Genomic DNA, 24897 nt, shown 5'->3' on the forward strand with positions numbered 1-24897 from the left:
TCGACCTCTGACGGTGGGAGATTTACCCCCAGCATCTTCGAGACTGTCAAGATCGAAGCACTGGACAGCACAGCGTTCCATTCTGGAAGAGCTATCCGGGTGACAGCTGCCTTGCAGCCACCAGAAAACGATGATCCTGATGCAGCATCGATGAGGCAATACAGCGTGCAGATCGAGTACGATGGAGCTGCGCACAACCTGACCGTGCGCCTAGTCCGTGATGGTGCAGCAGGAACTGAGGTGCCTGACGAAGCCACCCTACACCTGGGTGCCAACGACACCATGTCCCCGGACGGCCTGCTCTTCGCCCTCTCGTCGGCGATGGGGCAGCTCCTGCAACTCCACACCTGGAGCTTCACGATCGAGATCCCGGAGACCGTCCGCTCGCGGGGGGTGAACACCATCACCGTGCTGTCCTCCGTTCTCGGATCGGCAGCCACCCGCCGCCGCCATTGCCACCGCGGTGTACCTGTACCTGAACTCCAAGTACAGGCGGTGAAAGAAGGACCTGGATCATCTGGCCAAGACCATGCGGCGCCTCCCCGGTGTGCCGATGCAGGTCGGCTTCGCCGACGTCAAGAAGGCCACCGGCAACTTCCACGAGGCCACAAGGCTGGGGCAAGGCGGATTCGGCGCCGTTTACAAGTGCAGGCTTCCTGCTCCGAACAGCAAGGGGGAGTTCGTGGAGGTTGCCGTCAAGAAGTTCAACCGGGCTGACAACAGGGGCTATGAGGACTTCTTGGCGGAGGTCCGCATTATCAACCGCCTGCGCCACAAAAACATCGTCCCTCTCGTAGGTAAGAATTAGTCAAATTGCATGGTGCAAAATTTGCATCAAAAGATTATCACTCAAAGTATTTTTAAGCTGCTATTAATTTTGTACTAGCAATTAATAATATATTCTAAGATAATTTTATGGTTTGAAAATACTTTGTACTTAGGACTTTAATGAAAAACATTTCTCCATTTGCATCTAATTAATATATATCAAGGAATTCATGTTTTTGCACCAAAAAAAAATCAGGTTGGTCTTACAACAGAGGAGAGCCCATACTCATCTACAAGTACATGCCCAATGGCAGCCTAGACCAGCAGCTCTTCCGCAAGAGCCGTGAAGAGCTGCAGCAGCCGCCGGCGGCTTCTATCTGCCAATGGAGCACTCGCTACAACATCGTCAGGGACATTGCAACCGGGTTGCAGTACGTTCACCACGAGTACGAGCCCATGGTGCTCCACCGCGACATCAAGGCGAGCAACATCTTGATCGACCTCACCTTCCAGGCACGCCTCGGAGACTTTGGCCTCGCCTGCGTGCTCGCCGACGGCAAGAACTCCTACACCGACCAAGGCGCACCCGGAACCATCGTGAGGGACCGAAAGGGCGACCAGAGGGGGTGAATGGGAGCCGATTCAAAATTCTTGCAAACTGAAACTTCGGCTTAGTAACAAAGTGCACACCCAACCCTAGAGTCCTAGACACAGTGTGGAGTAGTTATTGAGGAGCTATACCAACACAAGAAAGCCCTAGGAGCACACGCGAACCAACGTGAAAGCAAATAGCGAAAAGAAGCAGCTGAAAATACGCAAGGTATACTCACCGGTTAAACCGACGTACACAAAGGCACCTCGTCGGTTTAACCGATGCGCAGAGCCTGCAGCAGTTAAAAAGCCCACACCGGTTGAACCGACGCTACGGTTTAAACTGCGTCGGTTTAACCGGTGATAGAGCACTGGATGATCCGACAAAATCGATCACGAGCGCCGGTGTGGTTGTCCAGAGGGACACCAAAACTCGATGCTGAGCACCGGTTAAACCGATGCTAGCAAAACCGAAACACCGGTGTAGTTGTCCAGAGAGTTTGCAAAGCCAAACACACAAAGCACCGGTTAAACCGACGTCTAGAAAAGTCTATACGCCGGTTAAACGAGCAGAACAGCAGCAAAACGACACTCGCCGGTTGAACCGATGCACTTGGGAGAGAAAGCATCGGTGCAACCAGACGACAAGCAGAAAACCCTAATGCATGAATAAACCACTCACCGGTTGAACCGACGCCAATGAGCACAAGCGTCGGTTTAACCGGTGCTCGGAATAACTCTATCCAGAAATGTTTTTCAGCCCGTGTTCTTCCAAGAACTCGATGATCGAGTGGGCAAATCAAGTCCAAATCTCACCAAATTTTGCAGGCATGATCACAAGGGACTTGTGAACACGTCCACGGAAGAAATCGACGAATTACTCCATGGTTTGGGAGAAATCGACGAAATCTTAAGCAAGATTGTGGTTTTCTCAAGAACGCCAAAACTTCAATTCGAAGAAGCTCGTGAATCCGAGGGTTTTAGGGCTAGTCAAGATGGATTAGGAACACCCCAAGGAGTCACAAAATCGTCAAGAAGCAACCCGTCATCTAGAGTACGAGAATCGACAAAGGAAAATTGAAATCATTCAAAACAAAGCACAAAACGTACAAGATTGAATTGAATTCAAAACCCCGGAGGGCACAAGGAGGATTGGGCCTCCTTTCCCACACAATCTCAGTACAAAGTCTTCAAGAATCCATCCCTAAAATTCTAAGCCTAGAGAGGAAGTAGGGAGGAGGAAGAGAGGCGCCAGGGAGGAGGGTGGCGTGCTGTCCAGGTACTGAAGAGAGAGAGAGGGAGAGGGTGAGGGGGTTTTTAATCCCAACAACTCTCACCCGAAAGGACTACACTACCCCTAGACTCAATTAAACACTAGAAAGCCCGTAGGACAAAAACCGGAAAATGATACAAAGACTCATCCGACGGTCGAGATTCTTTCTTCGAGTCGAAAACTCCACGCGCGGGTTTGGAGGGTCTGGTATGCGGTTTTGGAGGGTCCGCGAAACCCGGGTAGGTGGCCGGTTTTGAGAAAACCGCCAAAACTCCACGCGCGGGAAGATTCCTGCCTCCACGCCGTGGCCCTAGACGTCGTTCCCGCCTCGGCCTTCTGACGGCCCTAGACGCCGCCTGTCACCTCCTCGCCCGCAGCGAGGCCCTAGACGCCGTCGACGCCCGTCGCCTCTGTCAGTCCCGAGACCGACGCCCATGCCTCCACGACTTGGCGTCTTCAACCGCCGTCCGCCTCCTTGGTTTTGTGGCGCAAACCAAGAAACCCGTCTTCCGTCGCCGCTTGTGCCCTCGATCCAGGAGTGGACGCCACAGCTGCCGATCGGCCTGATCTCCTCCACGGCAACTCTCCGTCGACACTCGACGCCCGTGTACCTGCAATTCAAAGACCAAGCGCATGATCACACCGCACGGTTGACAATTCACACATCACAAGCAGGATAGAGTACTCAACATTCCTCACATCGGCTTCAGGTTGCCGGAGTACATCTGCAGCGGCAAGGCCACGAGGAAGACGGACGTCTTCGCCTTCGGAGTCCTCGTCCTCGAGATCGTCACGGGGAAGAGGGTAGCCGGCAGAGACGACATGCAGTTTGGGCATGTCACGGATTGGGTCTGGAGCCTTCACGCCGAGGGGAAACTACTCGCCGCCGTCAATGCCGCCGTGCTCGCCGGCGGCGGCAGCGAGTTCGACGCTGAGGAGGCCGTACGGCTGCTGCAGCTTGGCATGGCGTGCAGCAATCTGAACCTAGCGGACCGGCCGAGCATGGTGGACGCTGTGAAGATCATCGGCAAGTTGGAGCCGCCGCCAGATTTGCCTCCTTCCAAGCCACCGGATGGTGTGGCCACCGGAAGGGTGGACCTCAGTGACGGCCTCTGATTGTTGCACGTCGACGAGCAACTGAGGGACCGAAAAAGGCGACCAGAGGGGGGGTGAATGGGAGCCGATTAAAATTTTTCTCAAATTGGTAGTACGGCTTCAGATCCCAAGTGTGCACCCAACCCAAACGTCCTAGGTGAAGTGCGGAGTACCTACGGAGAAGCTACACCAACACAAAGCAACCTTAGGAATAAGCGAGACAAAACGCGGAAGCAAACACGCAGAAACAGCGCTAAAAACGCACGGTATAACTCACAGGTTGATCCGACGTATATGAACTTGAATACGTCGGTTAAACCGGTGAGACAGAGCTGGCAGCAGTGAAAAGCTATCACCGGTTGATCCGACGCAATGGTTTAAAAAGCGTCGGTTCAACCGGCGATAGTGCATCGGATGATCCGACAAAATCAAATTATAACACCGGTGCAGTTATCCAGAGTGACCTCAAAATGGACGAACTGAACACCGGATGAACCGACGAAATCATTCACGAGCGCCGGTGCAGTTGTCCAGAGGAACACCAAATCGAAATGTGTTGAACACCGGTTAAACCGACGTCAAGGAAATTCTATACGCCGGTTGAACAGGCAAAACAGCAAACCCAGTGGTAACGCCTGTTGATCTGATGCACATAGAGACTAAAGCACCGGTGCAACCAAAAACCTAGGTCGAAAACCCCAATTGAACACCGGTTGAATCATTCGCAACGCCGGTTCAACCGGTGATAGGAAAAATCCAACCCGACGCAGAAACTCTGTTTTTCCTCTCGGTTCGATCCAAGACTTGACGATTGGAGGATCAAAACAAGTCCAAACCTCACCAAATTTTGCAGGCACGATCACAAAGACCTTGTGAACATACCCACCAAAGGAATCGACGAATCACTCCATGGTTTGGGAGGAATCGAGCAATTCCCGAGCAAGAACGGGGTTTTCTCAAGAACGCGAAAATCTCCAATAGAACGGACTCGTGATTCCGGGGAATTTAGCACTAGGCTAGATGGATTAGAAGCACCCCAAGGAGTCACAAAATCATCTAGAAACTGCCCTCAATCTCATGCACAAAGAACAAAACGGGAGAACCAAAATTCATCACACAAAAGACATTCAAAGTACAAGATTGATTCAAATTCAAAAGCCTCGAGGGCACAAGGAGGAGAGAGCCTCCTTTCCCGATCAATCTTAGTACAAAGTCTCAAGAATCCATGGATGAAATTCTACCCCAGAGAGAGGAAGAGGGAGGAACAGAGAAGGAAGAGGCAGGCGCCAGGGAGATGCTCTCGTCTGGGCAAAAACGGGAGAGAGAGAGATAGAGAGGGAGGGCTGTCCACTAACTAAATATCTCCCACTAACTCTAAACACGAAAAGACTAAACTACCCCTAAGGCTAGAAAATAAACTAGAAGGCCCGTAGGGGCAAAACCGGAAAAGATACATTGAAGATCATCCAACGGCTGCGACGACTTGGAGATATTTGCTTCGACCCGACACAATTACTCTGATGTCGCCACGCGTCCTTTTGGAATCTTCAGAGGGGGCAGTTTTTGGAAAACTGCCGAAACCGAGTCGGGGGCGGTTTTGAGAAAACCGCAAAAACTCCACGCGCGGGAAGATTCCCGCCTCCACGCCGTGGCCCTAGACGCCGTTCCCGCCTCCGTCTTCTGACGGCCCTAGACGCCGCCCGACGCCCGTCACCTCCTCGCCCGCAGCGAAGCCCTAGACGCCTTCGACGCCCGTTCCTCCACCAGCACCGAGACCGACGCCCGTGCCATCACGACTTGGCGTCTTCAACCGCCGTCCGCCAGCTTGGTTTTGTGGCGCAAACCAAAAAACCGGCCATCCACAGGCACTTGCGCCCTCGATCCAGGAGTGGACGCCACAGCTGCCGCCTGGCCCGAGCTCCGGTCCCGGCTGCCCTTCACCGCCGTCCACCTCACGGTCCATCGGCCACAGCACCTCCACGGCAGCTCTCCGTCGACACTCGACGCCCGTGTACCTGCAACCAAGGACCAAGCACATGATCACACTGCACAGTTGACAATTCACTCATCACAGCCAGGAGAGGGTACTCAACATTCCTCAATGCCCCCCTTGATGAGTGCATTGTCAACACACCACTAACGAACCAAGAGAGAAGCAAAAACCGAGAAGAACAAAGAAGAAAGAGAACTTGAACAAGTGACAAAAGCTCGAAAGAAGTAGGGACAAGTCACTTGACCATGCAAAGATCGATTCCCTAAGACAAAGGCAACGGCTCAACGCAATCGATCAAACACAAGCATGACTCCTCAAAGACAGAGGCAGGGCTCGACACAGTCATGCCAAAAGCGAAGAGGAAAATAGGAACTAAACAAAGCAGAAACTCCCACTGAAATGCATTTCCCCCTCACCAGTGCAACTCTCACCACATGTATGCACTCTCAAGGCCCTGTGCACAACAAGTTTTTGGTTCTCTCAAAAATCAAACAAATCTCCCCTTGTTTGATCACTAAAACTTCTCCCCCTAAAACTTCTCCCCCTTGTTGGCACATGCACACATCAAGTCTAAAAGGCCTAAAGCTCCCCCTGAAACTGAGACTCCCCCTGAAAATATACTATGCAATGAATAAAATGCAGGAGGTGTAAGTGAAAGCATTCAGGGATACAAGGATATGAGCAACATCTAGTCACAAGCATGTGTGCATCCATAAACAAGACCTGCATCTAGCTCAACAGGGTATATCAAATCAGTCTAGAGCTAAGCAAGTTCAGTTTAGCAGAAATAAAAGTATCACCCATGATCTAGCACTAACAAGTAGGGAATGGAAACCAGTGCTAAACAAATTCATACAGGTGAGCCAAAAACAGCCAAGGCATGTTGCAAACATCCATTATGCAATCAAATTATATCAAGCAAATGTTAAAGCCAGGGGTTGAAAGCTTGTCATGCTTTACTTAGCAACGAGGCCAAGCCTATGCCAAAGGCAATCAGAAGCTTAAGACACTCGTTTCAGTCATGCACAGCCTTGCCCGGGTTCTCACAAGTGCAAAGTGAGCCGTCCCGAAAGCTCGATCAGTGCGACAAGCAACCCCACCTGGATCTTCCCATTCCATTTCAAACACATATCAAGCAATTTTATCAATTTTTAGATCATGACAAATATGAATTGCTGAACCAGGATGAATTGAAACAAGTTAAGTATCAAGAAGCTACACTAGCATGAATAAGATAGCAAAGCATATCAACACGCCCTAACATGCTAGTAGCCAAGACAGGGTGACCATGTTTTCAGATTTTCAAAACAAAAGCCGCTATACTCAGAGGATGTAATATACACAGTGGAGCAAGCTATTCATGATCACATTTATGGACTAACACTAGCAAGCACCAGAGAATCATAGCAAAGTATTCATGAATGCTAGTGCAAGTGAGCAATGCAAAAATGCTGAAATGTATAATGCAAGTGCAAAATGCAGCTACCAAACCTAGAAAAACGAAGAGAACAAGGAACCAAGACCTACAAAGCTAACCAAAGAAAAACTAGCAACTAAAAGGGGGTAACAAACCCCAAGCTCCCCTCGCAAGCGAGCAAAAGTCTCAAGCTCAAGTGGTTTGGTAAGGATATTTGCGGATTGCCTCTCGGATGGTACATGGATCATGTGTATGTCGCCTCTCTCACGATTATCTCGCAGGAAGTGGAACCTGATGTCTATGTGTTTGGTTCTGGAATGGAGCACTAGGTTCTTTGCAATGCAAATGGAAGACATGTTGTCTACAAAGATGGAAACCCTACCAAAACTCAACCCATAATCCTGCAAGGTTTGTTTCATCCAAAGAATCTGAGAGCAGCAGCTAGTAGCGGCAACGTATTCGGCTTCTGTGGAAGAGAGCGCTACACTAGCTTGCTTGCGAGAGGACCACGAAACTAGCAATGTACCGAGAAAGTGACAAGTGCCAGAAGTCGACTTGCGATCCAACCGGCACCCACCAAAATCGGCATCCGAGAAACCAACTAAAGCAAGAGATGAATCCGCAGAATACCAAAGAAAGAATTCAGGAGTGAACTTGAGGTACCTGAAGATGCGTTTCACCACTTGTTTGTGGGAGGTGCGCGGTGAAGTCTGATACCGCGCACAGAGGCCGACCCCAAACTGAATGTCCGGCCGGGTCGCCGACAGGTATAGAAGGGAGCCAATCATGCTCCTGTACTTCTTCTGGTCAACCGCCTCGCCATCCAAGTCCGCATCGAGCGTCGTCGATGTGCTGATCGGAGTCAGCTGAGGAGACAAGCCACTCATGTCAAACTTCCGCAGTAAGTCCTTGGTGTACTTGGCTTGATGAACGAACGTGCCCTGAGGAGTTTGCTTGATCTGCAGCCCGAGGAAAAACTGCAGCTCACCCATCATGCTCATCTAGAACTCCCTGGACATCTGCTCAGAAAACTTGGAAACAAGAGCGTGAGAAGAGCCACCAAAGATGATATCATCCACGTAAATCTGAACCAACAAAAAGTCAGAGACAGAGCGCATGAGGAACAAGGTTTTATCAACACATCATATTTTAAAACCTTGAGCAAGCAAAAAAATTTTAAACCTATCGTAACAAGCTCTAGGCACCTGTTTCAAACCGTAAAGAGCTTTCTGAAGTTTGTAAACTCGGTTTGGAAACTTAAGATTTTCAAAACCAGGGGGTTATTTCACATAAAATTCCTCTTCAATAAAACCATTTAAGAAGGTGGATTTCACATCCATTTGGAAAACTTTAAAATCCTTGGAAGCAACAAATACAAGAAAAATTCGAATCGCTTCTAAGCGTGCTACCGGGGCAAAAGTTTCCTCATAATCTTTCCCTTCCTTTTGGCAAAACCCCTGGGTTACAAGTGGAGCCTTGTTCCACACAACCAACCCATCTTCTCCTTGCTTGTTCTTGAAAAACCACTTGGTTCCAATAGGGTTACAAGCAGGCGGAGGCTCAACCAGAACCCAAACCTGATTCCTTTCAAAATTTTCGAGTTCCTGATGCAAGGCATTGACCCAATTGGAGTTAGAAAGTGCATGTCCAACATCTTTGGGCTCAAAAGAAACAACAAACGCCGAATGAGCAAAGCCAGCGATACATGTTACCTTAGACCTGGTGACTCGCTCGTTGATGTCACCTAGCATATGTTGAGGTGCATGACGATGCTGAATGTGCCACGGTGCTTCCCTTGTCGAAGTCGCCTCCTCCTCAACAACAGCTGGTGTAGACTGGGTCACCTCCTCAATCGGTCCCCGAGAAGTGGATGTAGTCGGATCAGGGCCGTCATCGTCATTTGAGCTCGTGGCAGAGGCAGCTGGGTCCACAGCACGCGTGGTAGCCTCAGCATCACCCTCGTCAGCTTCTTCTTCCTCATCTTCAAAGATGGAGGTGCCGAGCTCATCATCTCCTGCAACTTCAAAGACAGAAGAATTGCACGGTGCAGTCTCGTCGAAAGTGACTTCACAAGTCTCTCTAACGATATTAGTATCAATAATCAGCACACGGTAAGCTCTAGAATGAGAAGCATAACCGATAAAAATACCGTCAGACGATCGAGACTCAAACTTATCAAGCTTTCCTTCCTTTAGCACAAAACACTGGCAACCGAAAACTCTGAGATGGTCAACACGGGGCTGGCGTCCAAATCGCAACTCATAAGAAGTCTTGTGCATAAAAGCACGCAAGAAAATACGATTGGACACATAACAGGCGGTGTTAACCGCCTTAGCCCAGTACTTTCTAGGAGTCCTATGCTCTTCGAGCATCGTCCTAGCCATCTCAACCAGCGTCCGATTCTTCCGCTCTACAACCCCATTCTGCTGTGGAGTGTAGGGGAAAAAATACTGGTGTTCAAGACCTTGATCACTGCAAAAGGTGTCAAAACAAGCATTTTTGAATTCTGTGCCATTGTCACTGCAAATCGCTCTCATGGCATGGGGTAGCTCGTTTTTCAACCTCAAGATCAAGTCTCGAACAAACTCGAAAGCCTCATCCTTGGTTCTCATGAAAAAGACCCAAGAATAGCGAGAAAAGTCATCCACGATCACAAGAACATACCACTTCCCACCAACCGACATCACCCGAGAAGGACCAACTGTGTCCATATGTAGCAACTCTCCAGGGTGAGTGGTCATCACTTGATTAATCGGCAGATGAGAGGTAGCAACCATCTTCCCGTGGCGACACGGGTGGCAAACAAGATCCTTTTCAAACTTCAATTTGGGCAATCCTCGGATCAGGCCAAGTGAGCTAAGTCTCGACAACAAGTCAAAGCTCAAATGTCCAAGTCTCCTATGCCACTTCCACAAATCAGAAGAAGGACCAGCCAACAAGCAACAAGGAGGACCAAGAGAAGTTCCAGAGAAATCAACCAAGAAAACCCGATCGCGAGGTAAAATCTGGCAAACCAAATCTCCTATGGAATCTAAAACACGAGAACAACCCTCCTTGAAGCGAACTTCAAACCCCTCATCAAGAAGTTGCGAAACAGAGAGCAAATTGAACCCAAAGTTCGAAACCAAAGCAACTTCTCTCAGGGTAAAGCGATCGAAAACACGAACAGCGCCAATTCCACGTACCTTTCCTCTTCCATTGTCCCTGAACACAATGTACTCCTTTGAGCACATCGGGGTGAGGCTGGAGAACCACTTGTCATTCCTGGTCATATGGCCCGAACACCCGGAGTCCATGATCCACCTGTTCTCCAAGCCTCCGGCCTGCACATCAGTAGCGAGACAAAGGGTGAGAAAATGTCTCAACACTGGGGTTAGCAAAGTGTGAAGCAAACCAGTGTCGAGCCATTTGCTCTACAGAAGGGTTAGCAAAATCAAGCAAAGTGTATCCCCTGTCCCGTCTACCGCGAGGCTGACGACCACCACCGCGAGGAAAGCGTGGTGTCTCGTAACCTTCTCCAAAGCCTCGGTCCCGTGGTCCATAGCCGTACTGAGGACGACCTGGAGCACGACCAGCAAAGCGACCACCCACTGGAGCACGGTAATCACCACCGTCTCCCTGTCCTCCACCTACACGGCGCGCCCTAGCATCTTGCCTACCACCACGCCGAGGAGTACCATGCACTCGAGCAGAGTACATGTCCGAGTTATGTCTCTCCTGCTCACGCCTCATAGCCCGCTTCCTCCTGAAGCAAAACTCCTCCAAGTGTCCATCTCTGTGATAGTACTCGCAGTGGTACCTCACCTCTCTCTTGGGAGGTGGAGGCCCCGTCTTTGGACAGAAAGGAGCAACCCCCTTCTTCTGGGCAACCTGGGCTGTGGCAGCAGGGAGCGTATCGAGGGGATTCTTTAGCTCATTGGGCTTTGAAACCCAAACATGCTTCTGTGGAGGTGATTTTGGTGGTTCTTTTAGCACACCATCCACGGGGTCAACAAGCAAAGGCTGCGTGCTCGTACTAGCCGTGTTTAGAGCACTCGGAACTCCAGCAGTCATGCCGATCTTACCATACAACATGTCAAAGTCGACTGCGTGTAGGTGTAACCGACCCCAAACCCATCACCACGCTTAAACTGTTTGATCATCATGCCCAACTGCGGCTCACGACCAGAAACCCAACCAAGAATCGCCCTAAGATATGTGTTCTCATTCTCCAAGTTGGCTTTCTCTACCGCAAGATCATCCAAATCAAAAATCAGACCAGGGTAAACAAGACAATCAATAGGTGGGCTAGACTCCACGACCTTAGTCTTCCCCAAAGACATAATCAAAGCGTTCTTCTCATCTAGCTCCGACCTAAGCATGGGACAAAGCTTACAAGCACCAAGCAGAACAGGCCTAGACCTAAGCTCCTCTAGCTCACACACAACAGCAGCAAACTTAGACTGCAAAGAAGCTAGATCAGACTTAAAGATGGAGCACTCATCACATTCAAGCACATCACTAACGATAGGAGCATCCTTGGCCAATTCAAGCTCATGCTTGGCCCTGGCTAGCTCGTGAGACACGTCAGCCAGCGAGATCTTGGCAACATCTAAGTTCGCTACGTTCTCATCATGCTTGGCACGGAGAGCAACAAGATCGTTCATGTGAGATATGCAGCCAGCGCACTCATCCTCACCAGATTTCTCTTTAGGACAAGCCAGCTCAGCCCTAAGCCGCTTACGCTCTCTAGCTACTTCCTTAAGCAGCTTTTTCTGATTATCGAGAGCGGCATACAACTCCCTAACCTTAGTATCAAGCAGGTCGATAGTGGAGTTTACCTTTGAATCACTCTCGGACCCAGGAGAAGCGTCGTTGTGCGTCGGTGTAGCATATCCACCTGGAGACGCACGAGCACCATTGGCCTCACCCGCCATGGTGCAGAAACTCTTGTGCCGATCGGCCGCCAAGCAAACGCTGATGAAGCCGGTGGCTTCCTTGTCCCGCTTCTTCTTCTTCTTGTCGTCGTCGTCGGAGGTCGATGAAGAAGAGCGGTCGGTGTCGGAGCTCTTGTCAAGGTCGCTGAGCTGCGCCAAGAAAGCCTTCTCCGACTTCTTGGCCTTGTACTGGAAGCGCTTCTTGATCGACTCCTTGTCGAAGCGCCCTCCCTTGTCCCGGTCACGGCTGCGGTGCTTGTGGCACCGACGCTCCTTGTTGGAGCTTCCCTCGTCGCGGTCGCGGTGGCGGTAGCAGTCGAACTTGTTGTTCTGGCCACCGCCGGACTTCTTGGGGCAGTCAGCGACGAAGTGGTTCAGATCGCCGCAGTGATAGCACCCGGGGTTCTTTCGCCTCTACCTGTTGTGGTAGACACGATGGAACTTGCTGATGAGGAGGCACAAGTCGTCGTCGCCCAGCGTCTCCAACTGCTCATCTGTAACAGAAGACAAAGAGGCAAGAGAAAAGCCAAGAGCAGAGTTAGCATTAGAGCTCGATCCACCTGGGCCAGTCACAAGAGCGATGCTCTTGGAAGGAGGGGCACCATTGCACTTGACTCGTGTCTGGTTATCCACCTTAGTGGCCTTGAGCTTGCTGAAGAGCTCATTCATGGTCAGAGTCTCATAGCCTGCAGACTCGATGATTGTGTTCACCTTGAGATCCCATACAGAGCAGTCAAGTGCGTAGAGCAACTTGAGAGCCTTCTCATGCTCTGTGTAGTCAAGGGCATCAGCAGATCTGTTAGCACTGACTTTGTTCACAATCGATTGAAACCAACTGAACATGTCGCCAATGCTCTCACCCGGCCCCTGTGTGAAGTTCTCATATTCACGCCGGTGAGTCTCGAAAAGTCTAGTCTTAACCTGAGGTGTGCCCTCGTGGTAGTTCTCAAGGCACATCCAAATCTTGTGGGCTTCCTGAAAACCCTGGACGCGTGAGAACTCCGCACGAGAAACGCCAGCGAACAAGGCATTGACAGCCTTGGCGTTAGCCTCGTGCTCGGTCACTTGAAGAGGAGTGACCCGAACGGCAAGCACCTCGTAAGCCTGGTTCTTGGTGATATCCCAAACCTCAGCTCCCAAGCTCTGCAAGAAAGCCCGCATGCGAACCTTCCAGTAAGCATAGTCCTCGCCGGTAAACACAGGGATTTTACCAAGACTTGCCATGGTCGCCAAAGGGTTTTCGAACCGGTTAGGGTAATGAAAACCTTAACCAAGCTTTGATACCAATTGAGGGACCGAAAAAGGCGATCAGATGAGGGGGGTGAATGGGAGCCGATTAAAATTTTTCTCAAATCGGAAGTACGGCTTAAGATCCCAAGTGTGCACCCAACCCAAACGTCCTAGGTGAAGTGCGGAGTACCTATGGAGAAGCTACACCAACACAAAGCAACCTTAGGAATAAGCGAGACAAAACGCGGAGGCAAACATGCAGAAACCGTGCTAAAAACGCATGGTATAACTCACCGGTTCATCCGACGTATATGAACTTGAATACGTCGGTTAAACCGGTGAGACAGAGCCGGCAGCAGAGAAAAGCTATCACCGGTTGATCCGACGCAACTGTTTAAAAAGCGTCGGTTCATCCGGCGATAGTGAATTGGATGATCCGACAAAATCAAATTATAACGCCGGTGCAGTTGTCCAGAGTGACCTCAAAATGGATGAACTGAACACCGGATGAACCGACGAAATCGTTCACGAGCGCCGGTACAGTTGTCCAGAGGAACACCAAATCGAAATGTGCTGAACACCGGTTAAACCGACATCAAGGAAATTCTATACGCCGGTTGAACAGGCAAAACAGCAAACCCAGTGGTAACGCCAGTTGATCCGATGCACATAGAGACTAAAGCACCGGTGCAACCAAAAACCTAGGTCGAAAACCCCAATTGAACACCGGTTGAATCATTGGCAACGCCGGTTCAACCGGTGATAGGAAAAATCCAACCCGACGCAGAAACTCTGTTTTTCCTCTCGGTTCGATCCAAGACTTGACGATTGGAGGATCAAAACAAGTCCAAACCTCACCAAATTTTGCAGGCACGATCACAAAGACCTTGTGAACATACCCACCAAAGGAATCGACGAATCACTCCATGGTTTGGGAGGAATCGAGCAATTCCCGAGCAAGAACGGGGTTTTCTCAAGAACGCGAAAATCTCCAATAGAAGGGACTCGTGATTCCGGGGAATTTAGCACTAGGCTAGATGGATTAGAAGCACCCCAAGGAGTCACAAAATCATCTAGAAACTGCCCTCAATCTCATGCACAAAGAACAAAACGGGAGAACCAAAATTCATCACACAAAAGACATTCAAAGTACAAGATTGATTCAAATTCAAAAGCCTCGAGGGCACAAGGAGGAGAGAGCCTCCTTTCCCAATCAATCTTAGTACAAAGTCTCAAGAATCCATGGATGAAATTGTACCCCAGAGAGAGGAAGAGGGAGGAACAGAGAAGGAAGAGGCAGGCGCCAGGGAGATGCTCTCGTCTGGGCAAAAACGGGAGAGAGAGAGATAGAGAGGGAGGGCTGTCCACTAACTAAATATCTCCCACTAACTCTAAACACGAAAAGACTAAACTACCCCTAAGGCTAGAAAATAAACTAGAAGGCCCGTAGGGGCAAAACCGGAAAAGATACATTGAAGACCATCAAACGGCTGCGACGACTTGGAGATATTTGCTTCGACCCGACACAATTACTCTGATGTCGCCACGCGTCCTTTTGGAATCTTCAGAGGGGGCAGTTTTTGGAAAACTGCCGAAACCGAGTCGGGGGCGGTTTTGAGAAAACCGCTAAAACTCCACGCGCGGGAAGATTCCCGCCTCCACGCCGTGGCCCTAGACGCCATTCCCGCCTCGGTCTTCTTATGGCCCTAGACGTCGCCCGACGCCCGTCACCTCCTCGGCCGCAGCGAAGCCCTAGACGCCGTCGACGCCTGTTCCTCCACCAGCACCGAGACCGACGCCCGTGCCTCCACGACTTGGCGTCTTTAACCGCCGTCCGCCAGCTTGGTTTTGTGCCGCAAACCAAAAAACCCGCCATCCACCGGCACTTGCGCCCTCGATCCAGGAGTGGACGCCACAGCTGCCGCCCGGCCCGAGCTCCGGTCCCGGCTGCCCTTCACCGCCGTCCACCGCACGGTCTATCGGCCACAACACCTCCACGGCAGCTCTCCGTCGACACTCGACGCCCGTGTACCTGCAACCAAAGACCAAGCACACGATCACACCGCACGGTTGACAATTCACTCATCACAGCCAGGAGAGGGTACTCAACATTCCTCAGCAACTTCAACAGGGCCTCGTCGACGTTCATGGTGGAGACGGCGGGCATGGAACGAAGCATCTCATTTGGACAAGACCGACGCGGCAGGCTGACCGGTTATCCCAGAGGAAGATCTTCGCAGCTACAGGCCGTCTCCGATTTTCACTCTGCACATGAATAATCTAGCTAGTGTCAAGGTGAACATAATTAGCTAGGTTGTTGTCACTGAAATGGAGTACATCAGATCACGTGGATGATCAAGTGTTTGTGATGGTGCTGACAATATGGTCTGAAATCCATTAGGGCTTGTTCGGTTAGACATAGATTCATTCCGGGCCGGGAATGATACAAACAATAAGAAATATAATAAGAGATTGGAATTCATTCCGGGTCGAAAACTAATTGCAATAAAATATGCTTATGATAGCTACATTAAAAGACATGGAATCAATCCATGAGTGTAGAGGTGTGGAATCAATCCTTATCTCTTATTGCACCTATTATGAGTCTATTATGTTGCAATTAGTTTTTGATCCAGAATGAAACCCGGCCTCTTGTTATATCTCTTATTGTTTCTATCATTCCCGGCCCCGAATAGATCCATGTCCAACCGAACAAGGCCTAAGGCAGTTCACATTTTCGTGCACTGCAGAGAAATTTGTTGTACTGCTATTCCCTATTGTGTACAGTATCTGGAGGTTGTGTACAGTATTCAGATACTGTCCATTGCGTCAGGCTGAATCTGAAGGTTTTCAAACTGTCTGTTGTGTATAGTATCTGAATACGATCTGCTGCTGCAGGGAATTTTACCAAAAAACAGTTACTACAAGAATTGCATGTTTTGTCGCAGATTGATCAGGGAACCGGATCATCATAATGATACATTTTTAAGGAAGGAGAAGCAAAGTGGCAAACTGAGCTATATATCAGTACCAGGTGGCTGTAATAAGCATGAACTGAAAAATAACTTCCGCTGAGATATCAGACTGAATGTCTGAATCAATTTGACAGCACTCCATTCACCTGTGGCAATGGACAGAGAACAGGCAGCACGGCTACAACTTGGTCAACTCGCAAGCGAGACATACAGCGCCTCTTCATCCCCGTCCCCTACCCGCCCACCGCCGCAACTTCACCCTCGTCGAGGATCGCTACAAGGCCTGCCACCGGCAGCTCCGCTTTGCTCTCCACGCCGGCGCCGACCAACCGCCTCCCAATGCAACGGCCTGCTCATTACTGGCTTCCAGTCGCCGGCGGCGTTCGACACTTGGACGGCGATTTCTCTTCTCACGGAACAAGGCCGAAGAAGACACGTTAGGTGTCCAAAAAAAAAACATGAAAATGAAGTTGGCCTTTGTTCTAATCTTCCCTAATTTCTCCCAAGAAAACGGATGCAGGTCGACTGATTTATAGGAGTCACCTTTTCATTGTTCTGTGTTTTGAGTGGAGCAAAGATATATAACGTGTATTCACATCACATTAGTTTTTGATTATTTCTTTTGGTAAAAAAATAATTATTGAAATCAAAAGATGTGGGTTGGATCAATCTTAGTATTACTAATTGGAGGCTCCTTTGGAGCCTTCACGTGAAACCACCTAGGATCCTAAGTGGACACTCTGAAAAATTAGAGAAATCCTATAAATTCTCACAAAAATCAGAAACATCCCGCCATCAATCCAACAACTCTAATTCTAATAACCATCGGATCTGTTATCTTTACTAATAAATTACTCATCTCTGCCATTATGAACATAGACTAAAGTAACCCCCTAAATATGTATCTAAATTACCCACCTCTGCCATTATAAAAAAATCTAAAGTAACCCCCTAATCTTTGTGTAAATTACCCACCTATGCCATTGTTATAGTAATACAAATACCCCCCTAAATTTGCATATAAATTATCCAATTATGTTATTATTATTACAAGTTAAATTACTCATAAATCTGAATCTAAATTATATAATTACAATAATATATTAAGATGCACCAATATAAAATTCTAAAATTACTATTTCTATCATTATTAATATATTATTTATATAAAAATACTACCCACAATATATGTCACCATATATTCATGTATGATGGAAGAGATACGAACACCAATTCACAATTAAATAGTTCAACTAAATATATATTGAATACATATGGAGATGTATAAAATAAAATCTATTGTAACTAAATAATAAAAATATATATTTTAGAGTATGTGTTAGAATATTTAATAGATGAAAAGGGCATGAGATAGATAATTATAATCATTGATCTTATTTTTATATTAATTCTAATTAGCCCGTGCGGTTGCACGGGTTGACCGACTAGTTATTGAAATAAAAAGATGTGTCATATACAGTAGTAACCAAGTCAAACAGCATCAGCGTCATCTTCCTCCTGATAGGTCGGATATGGTGCCCACGCTCACCATCGTCGACGAGCACGGGCATGACATGACGTTGAACCCTTTCCTTTGCATGAGAGCCAGCACGTCGAAGCTCGGTTCTCCTCGCGTCATCTCCGGGAGTGGCATCTCCCCTTCAAGATACTGCAAGACTTGCTGCATGCTGGGCCTTGCGGTGGCAGATGGGTGCGCGCACAACAATCCTACCTGAAGCACAAGCCGCACCTCGCCGGAGTTGTACTCGCCTCCTCGCAGCCTTGGGTCCACGGTCTCGAGGAGCGACTCGCCGTGCCAGTGCTGGAGCACCCAGTCGACCAGCAAGAACTGGTTGCCTTGCACGTCCTGCTTGATCGGTCTCTGCCCGCATGTGACCTCGAGCATGAAGGTGCCGAAGGCAAAAACATCGGTCAGAGGGGTCGCCTTGCCCGTCCGCACCAGCTCCGGTGCTAGGTACCCCGTGGTGCCAACCACACGAGTAGTTTGAGGGTTGGCACCGTGCTCGTACAACTTTGCGAGGCCGAAGTCACCGAGTCGCCCATTCATTTCTCTGTCGAGCAGCACATTGCTGGTCTTGATGTCGCGGTGGACGATGACTTTCTCCCACCTCTCGTGCAGGTAGTGTAGGCCGAAAGCAACACCTTTGATTATGTGAAATCTTTGAGCCCAATCCAAGGTTACTGGGTCATCTTCTTCTTCGCTGTATAGGTACTTGTCGAGGCTACCATTGGGCATGTAGTCATAAACTAGAATGAGCTCATCTTTTCGGCGACAGTAGCCGAGTAACTGCACAAGGTTACGGTGCCTGATGCGGCCGATGCTCACAATCTCCGCGATGAACTCTTTCATCCCTTGCTTTGACCCATGGGACACCTTCTTCACAGCGACTTCCACTCTGGACTTTTGAAGCCGTCCCTTGTATACCATGCCAAAGCCTCCAGCACCAAGCAAGTGCTGGTCCTTAAACCCTTGTGTGGCATGGAACAGATCTTTGTATGCGAACCGATGCGGTCCGAACTCGCTCTCCCAGTCTTCCCGCAGCTCAGTGTACCTCGACCGCCTTCGCACAAGTAGAATCAAGACGATGCCCGCTGCGAGAACGAGTGCGGCACTCGCAATCGGCAGGGTTATCTCCAACACCTTTGAGCGAGGCTTGGAGCCCAATAGTTGGGGAAGCTTGGGCAACTTGGTGACGTCGATCACTGGAGCAGGTCTGTTCATGCCGAAGCTCCAACCGAGAACGTAGTGCCGTGAATTCCCCGGTCCGGTTGCCGATGAGAAGCCGATGTACGACGGCTCTGCTAGCACGGTTGACAGGTTGTAGATGTAAGAGAGCAATGGCTTGTTGGGTTTCACCGTTGCAAGGGGAGCAATGGTCACGTTGATCTGCATGGTCACTCCGTCGTAGTCCACCCAAACCTGCATAGCTTCACGGCTGATGAGGCTTAAATTTTGGAAGCTGCCATTGCTGTCGTGGTAGTAGCCTGCGTCATTGGATAGCACGGAGCTGAGGCTGTTGATGTCGATGCCCACATGGTTGGCGTTGATGTCGTGGAACTCGATGTTCTGCACGGTGTCGAGCTCGACGGCGAACATGTGGTTGGTCGCGTTGCCGTCGTTCTGGGCGTTGGTGAGCCCCATGTACTGGTCCGTCAGCGCGCTGGACAGGCTCCTGCTGCCGGGCGCGACGACAAGGGCCAAGCCATGGGTGCTGAAGTCGAGGTAGCTGGAGACGATGCCGAAGACGAAGGCCACCGAGAAGGACTGCACCGTGCCATCCGGGGACCCGCGGAGGCGCAGAGGAGCCGGGTGGAAGGCGTGGCCTTTCTGGTGGGTCGTGCCGTTGGTGAGCTCGAGGAGGCCGGTCGCGGTGACCGTGGCGCCGCCGTCGAGAGTGAGGTTTGCGCCGGTGAAGCCGGTGTAGACGAATTGGTCGCCGTTGCTGCCGTCGGCAGCTAAGGATCCAAGAAGGCCATGGCCAAGGAAGAGAATGGGGAGTAGATGGCAGAGCATGTGTGCTACCACCATTCATGCGACTGGAATGTTTCCCTCTATGCTGTAGTACACTGAGTGCTGTTGGTTCTCGGAAGCTAGCTAGAGGCAAAGGAAATTCCAAAGCAGACTTATTTTATTTAAGATGATAACACACCGCTAAAAAAGTTTGGGCAATCAAACAAATTGATAACTCACGGGTAGCTATCTGTAGCTCACACGCGGATGCAGCAGTGTGAACTGGTGGTGAACACATTGGCCGGCACGCATGCGTGTTTGAAAATCGGAGCTGGGGAGAACATGACGACCGGCCGGCCGGAGAAAGCTACAGGGAATGACCAATCAAGTCATCAGTCAAAGTCACCGGGAGTTATCAGCCATAAGCTAACTGACAAGATTACACTCTAAAAGAAGATTGTGTATGATTGGCTATACTAATTAGGACGCCTGTCAATCCACAAGAGGCCATGCGAAAGAAAAACATTTTACAGCATGTGGCATGTTAAAAATCATTTGTATTAAGGTTTTATCCAGCTTTGCGTTGGTGCAAAGCTGGATAAAATATGTTTGCATCGAGATAAGAAGGTTTTTATTTTACATTATAAAAGAAGTATTGAGGACTATCATATATACCACGAGTTCACTCAAGTGGAGACTATGAACGATATAGTCCGGAGGTCATGTTTGGACTGAAAGATTAGTACCGCCGAATCTTCTTAATTATCTGAATTTTGTTAGTGATATGCTATTGCTACCTGCATAATTGTCTCAATCATCTATGCAGGTGTCATTAAATATAATACTGATGCAGTTGTTGGGAAATTAGGTTGCCTACTGCATCTGCAACTTGTTCATCCCTGGTCACGCTGATGACGGTGAAGCTGATGTTTGCCGTCCCCATACAAGGCATGTTTCTCTTTCTACGTACACTAGGCACGCTTGCAGCCAAAGAATTTTCTGTTCCTATGTTTGAAATAACAAAGGTGTCACATCAGTCCACGCATGCTATACAAAATAATTACAAGAAGATCATAGGATAAATATGAAAAATTTAATCCTATCGTACTCAGGAGTGGTAAAGGGCCTTAATTTTTTTGTCTAAATAATCTAAGGGCAGGACCCTGGATATGGCTCTAATCTTATTCAATTTTGAGCTAAAAAATTGAAGGGCCAAATAAGATTGTGAAGAAAGCATTAGGGCCATGGTCCATTACCACCCTAGATTCGTACTTTGAGAGAGCTTGGGCTTCTTTTGCTACTGTTATCTCTCTTTTTTTTGTTAGCGTTTGCACTCCTACTTTAATATATGTCGGATAAAGCTCTTGCCGGCTGTTTTTTTAAAAAAATACTATTGTACCATGAAATAAATTCCAGATATGACATCCACGATTTTTTCAGCCAACGTTGATTTATTTTCGATCGCAGCAACACACTTGAAAATTTTAAGTTATACCGTCAAAGGATTTGAAATCAAACTTGATAGCATGAGATCAGCTTGTGGCTCACTAGAATGATGCAACTTTCTTTCTTATTATCACATAGCTAAAGAAACTAATTAACAAAAAATCCAAAGCATGTGAGTAGGTAACTAGGTATCTATAGGTACACACAACATAAAGCTAGGTGTATATCAAAACCACTAGCTAGCACAAGGTTGGAAATTCTTCTTGTCGTTCTTGCACAAGGTTTGAAATGCTATCGACTGATGAAGGATATGACATGATGTACGAGTCGAACCCTTCATTCTGCATCAGTGTCAGCATTTGGAAGCCTAGATGTGCTGGAACCAGCTCTGGCACTGCCACTTCACCGTTTAGATACTGCAGGACTTGCCGCATACAGGGCCTTGCTTCAGGAAAGGGATGAGAGCATAACAACCCTACCTTCAGTGCTATGCATGCCTCATCAACATTGTAGTCACCTTGGAGCTTGGCATCCACAGTACCAATTAGCGATGTTTGTTTCCAATGCTCGACCACCCAATCAACCAACATGAGTTGGTTGTCTTCTGAATCCTGCATGATGGGCTTTTGCCCACAAATGACCTCAAGAACGAATATGCCAAAGGCGAACACATCGGTCAAAGTGGTCGCCTTACTGGTGCATCCAAGCTCAGGAGCAAGGTATCCTATGGTGCCAACAACATGCGAGGTTTGGGGGTTGTCACTGTGGTCATACAACATAGCAAGCCCAAAGTCTCCTAATCGACCATTCATACCACTGTCGAGTAGCACATTGCTCGCCTTGATGTCGCGGTGGACGACAACCTTTTCCCATTCCTCATGGAGGTAGATCAAGCCTGATGCGATGCCTTTGATGATACCCAGCCTTTGTGCCCAATTTAGAGTAGCCTTGCTCTCTTGGCAATACAAATACTTATCCAGGCTCCCATTCGGCATGTACTCGTAAACCAAAAGCAGTTCACCTTTCCGACGGCAATAACCGAGTAACTGAACAAGGTTAGGATGTTGCATGCGCCCGATGCTAACAATCTCAGCAACAAATTCCTTCATGCCCTGCTTCGAGTTGTGTGACACCCTCTTCACGGCGATCTCGCATTTAGACACACCAAGAACTCCCCTGTATACTTTGCCAAACCCTCCTACTCCCAACAGATTTTTGTTCTTGAACCCTTCTGTGGCACGGAACAAATCCTTGTACGAGAACCGATGCGGTCCGAACTCGACTTCCCAATCTTCCCTAAGTTCACTGTACCTTAGCTGCCTTCTCCTAAGTAGAACAAGGACTGCACCCAGAAAGAGGACCACTGCTGCTGTGACAATTGGTAGGATGATTTCCATGACCTTGGATCTTGGTTTTGGGAACTCACGGGGTAGCTTGGGCAGCTTGGCGATGTCGATGGCTGGCGCGGGACCATCCATGGCGAAGCTCCATCCAAGAACATAGTGTCTTGAGTTGACTAACCCTGTGGACGATGAGAAGCCAATGTATGCCATGTCGGGGATCACCGTTGAGAGGTCGTGAGTTGCCGAGAGCAGCGGCCTGACAGGTTTGCCCATCTTGAGGGGAGCCAGGGTCACGTTGATCTTCTTGGTCTGGCCGTCGTAGTCCACCCACACCTGCATCGCCTCGTGGCTGATCAGCGTCAGGCTGTGGAAGTCGCCGCCGCCGTCGTCGTGGTAGCCGGCGTTGGTAGAGTCCACCGAGACGAGGCTGTTGATGTCGATCCCGACGTGGTTGTCGCTGATGTCCCTGAACTCGTTGTTCTGCATGGTGTCGAGCTCGACGGCGAAGACGCGGTTGGTGGTGTTGCCGTTGTTGCTGCCGTTGAGGCCGAGGTACTGCGCCGCCATCGCCCCGGAGAAGTCCTTGCTCTCCGCGACGAAGAAGGCGATGCCGTTGGCGCTCACGTCGGGGTAGGCGGAGAGGATGCCGAACACGAACGAGGTGGAGAAGGACCTCATCGCGCTACTGTTGGACGACGCGTCGCGGAAGCGCAGCGGTGTGGGATAGATGGCATGGCCTTTGAGCCGGAGCGTGCCGTTGGTGAGCTCGAGGAGGCCGCTCCCCGTGACGGTAGCTGCGCCGTCGAGGATGAGGTTGCTGCCGGCGAAGCCGGAGTACAGGAGCTGGTGATCGTCGCCGGCGGTGAGGGCTGCAAGGTTGAGGACCACCAGGAGGAGGAAGCATACAGCTAGAAGCTGCTTGTTTCCAGGCATGGAGGTCACTTTGAGTTTGTTGGATTGAGTGAGGCTAATTGCACTTGTGCAGAGAGGCAAACAAAGGTGTCGCGGAGCTGCTGCGGACGTCAAAACGCGCCAATGGGAGAGGCGGAACGCAGGTCGCGCCACTGAATGAGACGCACTGGCGCAGAGTCACGGAGGAGGAAGAAAACACTGAGGCTGACAGGTGGGCTCAATAATCGTTCTTGTTTTCTTTTTGGTCAAGATGAAGGACAATCATTACATTGGATTTAGAGGGTGAAGATGGATGTGAAAGTTACGTTGTGACTTGTTTGAAGAAAGTTACTGAATCTGCGTCCGTAAGACAAAATATCAAGTACGCTACGTGATTTAAAACATTCCTCAATATTATAGCATAGCCTAATGGTGCACCTTGTCTTTGGGTCAAAAGTAGATACCCTTGTTTTTTTTTTTATTTTCATATTGATTCTCTCATATTTTAACCCATCAACCCAGCTTGGTTGTGAGCTTATTAGTCTCTGTCTCAAACTAAGGAAAAACGATTATGTCCTAAGTTTGAGATTTTAGTTTCTCAAATATATTACTGTGTTCGCTTGGCTGTGGCTGATGGCTGGTGCTGATTTGTTATGAGAGAACAGTACTGCTGACTGGCTAGTTGCTGGTGGCCGGTGCTTATTTAGTATGAGAGAACAATACTGCTGGTTGGTTGACTGACAAGCAAAACGAACACAGCTACGTGGAGTGTATATTTTGTAGATTGTCTCTCATCTCATAGCCTGTATAAAAAATTACTTAGGAATATTTTTCTTCCATCGTCGTTTTCATTGATTTTATCAAGGAGACCCTTTGCCGCCTTGGACGGGCCATGACGACTGCCAATGTGAACAGTTCAGCATTGTCTGTTCTGCTAAATTTTATAGCAGTCCCCATCTTCAAGAAACAATTTAATTGAGACGTCCTACTCGCCATCAATTCAATAAGCTTTGCTGTCCTTGTTCCATCTTGACCAAGGCATCAGGAAATTCCACTCCCATTTGATGTTGCCTTTATATGCTGGGGGTGTTAACTGTTAAACTATGTAAAGATGGGTCATATGCAATTATGCATGCAGCATGCTCCAGTTCCATTCATGTCGCAAACACGAGGGGCAATGACTCCTCAAGCGCAGAACATGAGGAGAAACTACAGATCGTCAAGTAATGAAATAAAGTAATGTTCTTTTTAATTTCTGCCATCCAAAAGCCAATCAAGGTTCGAGTTATCAGCTCAACATTGGTGCTTGTATTTACAACTAACTGAACTAAGTATTATGTTAGTTATAAGTGATGTGACCACTGACACCAAGATTCATGTGAGTGCGCATGTGCGTTTATGGATTGAGTATGCAGGGGTGTATATGATCATTTGTATTTGTACCGTGTTTTAGCAAAACCATATTTTTAAGTGTAAAAAAAGAAGAA

At 48.9% G+C, this 24897-nt stretch overlaps 1 protein-coding gene across 1 annotated transcript; it reads right to left on the reverse strand.

The window, feature by feature from the left end:
- Window positions 1–17632: 17632 nt before the first annotated feature.
- Window positions 17633–23559, reverse strand: LOC120663005. Its single transcript, XM_039942043.1, has 2 exons — window positions 21487–23559; window positions 17633–19795 (listed from the first exon to the last, which is right to left on the reverse strand). The coding sequence occupies exons 1-2, from the start codon at window positions 23450–23452 to the stop codon at window positions 17766–17768; spliced, it is 3996 nt and encodes a 1331-aa protein (XP_039797977.1). The 5' UTR covers window positions 23453–23559; the 3' UTR covers window positions 17633–17765.
- Window positions 23560–24897: the final 1338 nt, after the last annotated feature.

Source organism: Panicum virgatum, chromosome 2N (genome assembly GCF_016808335.1).
Source record: "Panicum virgatum strain AP13 chromosome 2N, P.virgatum_v5, whole genome shotgun sequence".
In the NCBI taxonomy this organism is placed as follows: Eukaryota; Viridiplantae; Streptophyta; class Magnoliopsida; order Poales; family Poaceae; genus Panicum; species Panicum virgatum.